The 8,149-nt window shown below is 45.2% G+C and overlaps 1 protein-coding gene across 1 annotated transcript; it reads right to left on the bottom strand.

Annotated features, from left to right (window-relative positions):
- Window positions 1-504: 504 nt before the first annotated feature.
- On the bottom strand, window positions 505-6,272 carry LOC104123623 (GDNF family receptor alpha-4). The gene is made up of 8 exons (XM_009635899.2): window positions 6,221-6,272; window positions 5,052-5,327; window positions 4,215-4,307; window positions 3,455-3,800; window positions 3,267-3,376; window positions 2,043-2,177; window positions 945-1,075; window positions 505-639 (listed from the first exon to the last, which is right to left on the bottom strand). The coding sequence occupies exons 1-8, from the start codon at window positions 6,270-6,272 to the stop codon at window positions 505-507; spliced, it is 1,278 nt and encodes a 425-aa protein (XP_009634194.1).
- Window positions 6,273-8,149: the final 1,877 nt, after the last annotated feature.

Below are 8,149 nucleotides of genomic sequence, written 5' to 3'. Positions count from 1 at the left end.
GGCCAGGTTGGATGGGGCTTTGAGCAACCTGGTCTAGTGAAAGATGTGGCAGGGGGGTTGGAACTAGATGATCTTTAAGGTCCCTTCCAACCCAAACCATTCTATGATTGTATGCCTGAGGAAGAGTTCCAGAAGGTGGGGTGGTAGGACACAATGTGTCAGGTCCCTCTCTGCAGTCAGAAACCAAACCCTGCACAAGTTCTGACAGAACTCAGACCTTTGTTTTAAAATACTGTGCTGGAATATTAGCCTGACTGTTACTGAAAACGCTAGCATGGCAGAAGCAATGGTGGGTACCATATCTGCAGAGCTCAGTGCAAACTGGTAGAGGAAAGTGGGGTGCAAGTTGGGGGAGGTTTTTAGTGGCTGCAGTTCTGGGTTAAGGCTGTTCCATTCCTCTTCTCTGGAAGCCTTCTGTTTCCCAAAGGTAAATCAGTAGTGGGAGGTGCCTGAATATGGAATAAGATTAATAATATGGGAAGGAAAGGTGCCATTTATGCCAAGTTAACATGGGCTCAGCAACAGGAGCGGGAACAGAGACAGAGATGGCCAAGGAATAGCAGCTCCAGAATATACAGAGGAGGCCATTGGCATACTGCTGTGTTTGGAGATGTCTCGCTGTGTCTTCCCTTCAGCCACCTAGGAAATGAAAACGAGGAATGAATCCCATTAGGCACATTTATGCGCAAATGTCTGGCTGCAAAGCCTTCAGTTCTGAGCACTCATGTGAGACTATTGGAAACTCCTGTGGCCAGGCAGCGTGGCCTCCTATTTCTGCTCATCTGTGGAAGGAATAGTTCGAGGTAAAGCAGTCCAGGGTTCTGCATGCATGTGGCATCCCTTGCTTTGATGTCCAAAATCACACATTCCCGGTTCCAAGGTTTAACTACTGTATCTAGGCCACTTGGCTCGCTGCTTTGTGAAGGCGACAAAGCAATGCATACCTGGGACATTTCTGAAGCAAGAGATGTGCTGGCACTGTCTCCTTGGAAGCTTAGGGAAGATGAATAAAGTAAGTCTTCCTGTCTTTCTAGAGCTGTCTGCTTCAGGTGCATTTGAGACCAAATGGTATTTTCTGCAAACAGAAGCAAAGCAAGAGTCTTACTGTGCTTTTCTTGGGCACGCCTTGGAGCCTAGTGAACAGGAGCCTAGGGAAGCTATTTTAGGAAATGCACTCACAGGCTTGTGTGGCTTTGATTTAGAAAATACATATTCTCTGTTCAGTGAATGGCCTGTTAGTTTGTGGGTTTACTTGTGCGGTTGAGAAGACTGCAAAGCCAATTTGCACTGTACTTGAGGACCTTTGGGTCTCTCAGGGACTTTCCCAGCTGTCTGTTTTGTAAGGGGCAGGTATGTAGTATTTCAGATGGGATGTTTAGGCTGTAGGTGTATCTATAGTGCTGGGTGTAAGGCTTTTCTATACAACAGGCGGTAGGTTGAAATATTAATAATTTATCTAATGATGCTGGTTTCTTTGATACCCTTTGGAAGCTTTTACAAACATAAAATATTTAAATCTTATTAAGGTCTGTTGCTAAAATGCTAGGGAGATAAAAGAAATAAAGACTTAGGATTACACAGTTGTACATAACAGGATTTTTGTAACTGCTATGCTGTTCAACCTAATAACAGGGGCTGTGTCAGGGGCTGCTGAGGGCCAAAGGCGAGCATAGAAAAGGTGGGGGAAGAGGGGAACCCAAACCCCATAACTCTGGTGCACTGATGTGGTTACTTAGCAACCTATGGATACTGCATGCCTGACCTCCCCTTGTGACTTTTTTTGCCACCCCTTCATTTGAATGCTGTTTGGAAAGAGCTTCATGGTGTTTGAGATGAACAGAAGTGTTGCCAAAAGATACAGAAACACTTCTGAGGGCAGATCCAGGCTGGTCCCCTAGGTTGCATAGGAGATCATGGAGACACTGCAGAAGACGACAGAACTATATGCAAGAGCAATGCAATGTAGGATGTTGAAATCAACAGGGTTTGAATTTCCCCGTGCTGAGCTGTTTCTCTGATTCTGTGATATGACTGACGCTTACCAAGGCATTTGTTGCTTTCAAACATGCCGAGTATCTGGTCACACTTCTCCTTCTGGTTGCCGCTGCTCTCACATGTACACCACAGGGAGACCTCCACGCTGGAGTTACTGACATAGTTGGGTGTCATGGGCGTGCCTGTCCCAAACCCCCAGAAACCGGAATCAGGATTTACTTCACCAAAGGAAAGAAGCATCTAGAGTCCCGTTACACTAAAGGGAACGCTGCCCTGGAGGCAGAAGCCTTCCACTGCGATATGCATGTTACCCAGGGGAGCTCAGGAGCCCCTGCGAGGTGACCCAGGCCTGGTGAATCTGAATCTACGTGAAGTCTGCTGGGCTGTGAGAAGCGTGGGGATTGCTACCCCTGACTCTGGCAATCTGATGGTGAGGTATACTGATAACCAAAGCTGGTGCAAGCATTAGATTGAAGGATGTGAAACATCTGAAGGGACTCAACGGTGGAACTGGCATATGGCAGCAAAAGGTGCTCTTGGGTAGCTGGCAACACTGTGTGGCCTTTTGCCAAACAAACGCTGCACACCTCTAGTGGGCCATTCAGCCAGAGTTCATTTAGCACAAAACCAGCAAGGACATCTAGAAAACTGGAAGGTATAGTCTAGATCTACAGCTTCTGAGATATTGCTGCTCTTTACAGCTCTTCTTCTGAGCCACTCTGAAAAAGTATTAGCAGGTTGGCAGTGAATGCCTAAACCCAAAGACAACCTTCCTTCTAACAGCTGGTAGTGCCATGTTCTGGCTGGCTCTGAGAAGATGGTGTGTACAACACTAACAAACCATCAGGAGTCTAAAAGTCAGGCAGGGGATGTCATGTTTAATCACTGCTGTGATGGATGTAACTCCTGCAGCAGGGATGATGTAGTTCATACAGACCCAGAGCGCCCTGTTGGTCAGGCATCTGGAGCACTTTGCACCAGCTGATGATGCAAAAGGGTGTTCAAAAATCTCAGGCAAGTGCTGCTGATTTGACAGCAGAGGTCAGGACAAAGGAGAGCGATAAATGCCATGGAAGAGCTCTCTTTGGGCTGCGTTTACCTCAGAAGCAAGCGGGAGCACTAGCATCAATTTGGCTAAGGCATATTCATGGGTATAGTGAGCACTACCTCCTGCAGGAGAGCAACACAGTCCTTCACAGCATCAGAGCGTGCCTGCAAATCTGTGGCCTGAAAGCATCCACCCGGTGTATGTTCCTGTGGACATCACTTACCAATCATCCCCATGTAAGCCTGCAGGCATGCAGCATGGTTGTGCTGAGAGCAACCATCTGGAGACATGTCTGCAGGTTGACAATTTTGTTGGAAGTCAGCCAGTCGGGATCTGTAGGAAGGAAAATGAGACTATCAGTGTCTATGCTGTTCTCTTCTCTTGGCTAACGTCCACTGCTGCTGGACCTACTTGCAGATATGGTCTTCTAAGCAGGAGTCCAGAAGCCAAAGGCAATTGGGTTTGGTGTTATACTGGAAAGAACAATCAGGCACAATAGTTTTCCGGCGTCTTTCCCCACAAAGTTCATCTTGACATGGACAGAATAGGATCCTTTTGGTGAAATCCTCAGGGACTTTCTCAAAGAAATTCCTTAGCCCTCTGTGACATTTGCGACGGTCACACGCGTCCTCGCTTCCTGCTCCCTTGGTGCAGATAGAGGCATAGTCTGTGCGCAGACGAACGCACTTCTTGCTCAGATTACAGACATGAGTTGCTTTCAGGCATGGATTTGTCGCGTCTCCTGCTAACTGTGAGCCTGTAAAGCCAAAAGAAACCCAGAAACAATGAAGCAAGTCTCCAGAAGAGATGCTGTGTGGAAACAGGAATAGCCCTTTCTCAATGGTCAGATTGGGAGCATCAAAAAGAACAAAGCAAGTTAGTCCTGCTATGTGCCTGTGTGTATGACGTTGGAGTTATACTGGTTACCAAATCGTATTTTTATTGGTTCACGTTAGGGTGTCTGTTTCAGAGAATGCATCATTGAGGGTTATTCCCTGTTTTGTGGGTCAGGATCTGTGGCTATATTTGGGGGGGACGACAAATTTAGGCAGGAGGAATGCCTGCTCTGGATAAAGGGGCCATTACCCCAAATTGTTGTTCTTAATAATTTTCAGCCCCTGAAAAGATAAGAAAGGGCAGCATTATGTCATGTAACTGTTATAATCCTTACCTGATAACAGAGCTGCCAGTTTATTATAATCTGTCTTCCAGTGTTCTTCGTTTGCCGGATTCTCATAGGGAGAGGTCTCCAAATTGAAATAACCTAGGTAAGATACGAAATATTTTATGCAGTGGGAGAAATGCTATGTGACAAGCACTTTTTTATTATTATTATTTTTTTCTTATTTGTGCCTGGCTGTTTCCTCAGGCTGGAGTTCAGAGATGTGCCCTGTCTTGCTCAAAGCCAAATGCCAAGAATGGTTCTGCTGGAGATGTAAAGGTATTACTGTGTAAAATTTACACCTTTTTTGTGTAAATTTTGACAAAATGGACAAAATTACATTTTGTCATCAGAATTCCTCTGGCTGGAATTTGGTCTGTGTTGTCATTTGGGTTTTTTTCAGCCTCCGTTCTAGTGAAGAGACATGTAGCACAGGTAGGCTTTAGTGGGAGGCCACGTAGAAGCATCCCGCTGAAGCTGGAAAGAAGCAGCATGCCCAAGGATGCCATCACGGTGTGCGTGATAATCACACATCCGTTTCCAGTGATGGACAGATGTGACCAATTGGAGGTGATTTTTCACAGCAGTCTCCCCTCACAGCACTAAACCTCACCGCCTCAGAGTAGCTATCTTTGTCCCTTAGGGTCCCCAGTGTATTTGAAGGCCCAGTCCCAGATGAGTTTTCTCTGCTCAGCAAACAGAGCAGTAATGAACTCCCTTCACTAGGAGACGTAGTTCCAAAGTGATACCTGCAGTGTTGGGAAGCAGCCTTGTGCAGTTGTTTTCAGATGGGGGGCAGGGGCGAGCCTTACGAGTACCTTGTAAATTCACATTATTTCATCTCACCATCCGTCATGCTGGAGTGAACGGTCCAGAAAACGCGTAAGCAGTGCTCCTGTCTCTTCATGCGCCGGTGACACTTGCAGTGCAGCAAAGAGCTGTTTCCGAGGTCTAGCTCTGCATTCAGACATCTGACCCTGCTGTCACGATCCAGTGGAAGGAAGCGAGTCTTAGCCAGGGCACAGTTTTCCAGGACCCTGTAGGTGGCATTGCAGGTAGAGTCCGAGAGGCAGAGCTGTTCTGCTGCTATGCAATCGCTCCTTGGCAGAGCCAGGAGGTCTCCTGGTCAAGTAGGGAAAAGAGTGTTAGGATCATGGTCACGATGAATGCCACGCAAGCACCCCTTATATTCAAGAGACAGAACTAGTTGGGGCCTTTCATGTGTAGTAGTAAGGAGCTGTCTCCACTTAGAAACAAAAGGATGAGTATTAATGTATGAAAGAAGGAACAAAAGGTTAAAGTCTCAAAAATAATTTTGTTTAATAAAACCTTTTTTTTTTTTATTATCACCCTTAACTCTTTCAACTTGGCCAGGATCAGGGTGGGCTCTCTATTTTATGGAGTAGTAAATCCCTGTGGAAACCTTTGGGTTGCTGAGCCCTGCTTTGAAGAAGCTGTTCTATCTGGGTAATGAAAACCACAGTGCAATAAGCACATAGTAACACCGTGCTGCATGCAGTGAGTCAGTGCTGCTGCCGTTGCTAAAGTATATACCGGTCATTAAGAGATGTACGGAGAAAGCCATTTGTAGGGTGTAAAAACAACTACTTTACTGAGCTTGGAAACTTAAGAATAAGAGTGCGTATTTTTTGCACAATAGAATAAATCCTCAACATAAGATGCAAGTAGCTTCATGTAGAAGTGCTGATACGCAATCAATTTAAGTATAAAGAACCCAGTCCCTGAAATCCCTGCCAAAAAAGCTGAGATGCAGGCTTGGCCTGCCAGCTTTCATCTGTTGGTTGACTGTGAACTCTGACTATATCTCTGTGTGTGTATTTGCGTAACACATGCATTGATTATATATATACACCCCCATACATGCACCACCTTATGTGGAAGTACTAAATAATCTCAGTTTAACAATATAATCTTTAAAACTATACCTTTTTTTTTCAGCTTTTAAATTTTTTTATACGGATTGTTGTCTCCTAAGGGTGATAGTGGGGTGATACCCAGCATTATGTTGTCACAGGTAGGCGATTCCGGTCGATAATCTTTCTTCATTTCTGTAGTATAAGAATCTGTGTTTACAGTACAGGTACAATGAAGACCTGGAACAAGACTGTTTGCTAATATAATTTCTGTATAGGCCGGTATGTTTCTTCCCTCCAGGACAATATTGCTTGGCTGGTTTTAGGAAATGACTGTGCTGAGCCTCACTACTATTTTAGTCTGCCTTCACTGCAGGTTAGAAAAAAATCCTGGTACAGCTCCTATTGCTTGCTATACCGTCTTCACCATCCAATTTGTTCTCTCACTCCCTTCACTTTTGCTGCCTTCATCAGTTTATTTGCTGTAAGCAGTAGGCTGCATAATTCCACGCTGGTCTGCTTCTCAAACTTTCTATTTTTCCTATAGCCCAGGAATATTGTCTCGGTGTCTGTCTTACTTGTACAAATGTCTTTGCTTTTCTAGCAGCTTACTGTACTCTGTTGTTCATCTGGCTGTAATGTGGAGACTGTATGACTGTGTAAGCGCCCTGAAAACCAAATCTCTCATCAGAAAGGCTTTGTACCCAGCACGGTGGGTTTTGGTTGGGCATTACACCTAGGCACAACCTTAATGACCATTTCGAGTGTGATTACATCCTGTAAGGTTGCAGTCAGTACAAATTCCCAAGAGCAAATTGGTCCATTCCCTCCAGTAGCTTTTGGAACTCAAAACTGAGCGAACTCATCTACCTCACCAGGCCAGACCTAAGTACCATCTCCCCCAGTACCCATCACCAGCAGTGCCTTGCAGCAGCCATTGTAGGAAGTTCCTAAAAGGACAGGACACACTTTCCTAGCCTTAAGAATTCTGCTCAGCAAGCACCTGAGCTTGAAGTGACGTTTTTAAAGTTTTAAAGTGACATGGTAATTGCCAGGGTAGAGCAGAGCGGGGTGTAAGCGGACGGCCTGTCTTTCTACCACAGGCCTGTACCAGATGCTTCAGCTGAAGCTGCTGTAAACCTCAAATTTAAAACAGTCCTCCTCTACAGCCATCGTTTAATAGCTATGTGTTGTCTTAAGCCCTGATACTTCACTTGTTCCATTTTTTAAAACCTTGTCTTAGTATTCCAGAGAATAACATGAAAGAATGAGCAAGCTAATTCTTTCTTAGACCTATAGTCGAGGTTGCAGAACAGTTTAAAGATGCATGCGCATGGGAGCCCCTTCTGTAGTTTAAAAAAAAAAGTTAGTAATAAATTCATAGACTATGATTATTTATCACTTAGAAAAAAGAGATAAGTAATATCCCTTTATTCTCCCTTTTTGCTCCACATCCCATCATATACATATACACATACATATATATATAAACATATATGTATATAATTTTGATGCCCCTGGTGCACCATGCTACTGAAAGAGAGAACGATTGCAGAAGGGAAACCTTTCCTTTATTAAGCACAGTTATTAATGAAGCGTTAGTATTTGGACATGGAAAACTGTGGGAAATCTATTGTAATCATATGGCCGCAAGCGCTACTGAGGTCTCAGTGCAAAAGCCCGGTTTTCTACGCCATCGTTGTGATACTTGGCAGCAGCAGCAGCTTTTTCTGAGTGTAAAGCACTGACATCCCACAGCCAGGGTCTAGGAATGCTTGAGAGCAGCTTCGTAATTTCTGTGGTTTTAGTCACAGCGGCCATGGAGACTGCACAAGAGATGAAGTGGAAAGAGGAATCATTTCTCTCCTCGGCTTTTGTGACTCGGCAGTAGTAGAAGGCAGGGTAGCACAAGCGGCTGCATCCCTGCAGGACCTCCTCAGATCGCTCTTTGCAAACTGAACCTCACCTCAGAAAACTACCGGCCCGAAGCTTCTGGGAGGGGGAAGGCGCGGAGGGTAGGCACCAAAAAAACCTCCGGCCAAAGTCGGCGGGAGCGGTACAGCACGGACC

This window comes from Egretta garzetta, unplaced genomic scaffold, assembly GCF_000687185.1.
Source record: "Egretta garzetta isolate BGI_Z169 unplaced genomic scaffold, ASM68718v1 scaffold270, whole genome shotgun sequence".
Lineage (NCBI taxonomy): Eukaryota > Metazoa > Chordata > Aves > Pelecaniformes > Ardeidae > Egretta > Egretta garzetta.
Note: the sequence above shows the minus strand (reverse complement) of the source record. Positions and strands in the feature narration are given on the sequence as shown.

Bases quoted from the DNA above. Each gene is read 5' to 3' on its own strand.
- LOC104123623 (XM_009635899.2), bottom strand. From the start codon at position 6,272: ATGAAGAAAGATTATCGACCGGAATCGCCTACCTGTGACAACATAATG. The intron at 5,328-6,220 runs GTATCACCCCAC...CTACTTGACCAG, and splicing joins CTGTGACAACATAATGCTGG to GAGACCTCCTGGCTCTGCCA. The intron at 4,308-5,051 runs GTGAGATGAAAT...TATCTTACCTAG, and splicing joins TCACTCCAGCATGACGGATG to GTTATTTCAATTTGGAGACC.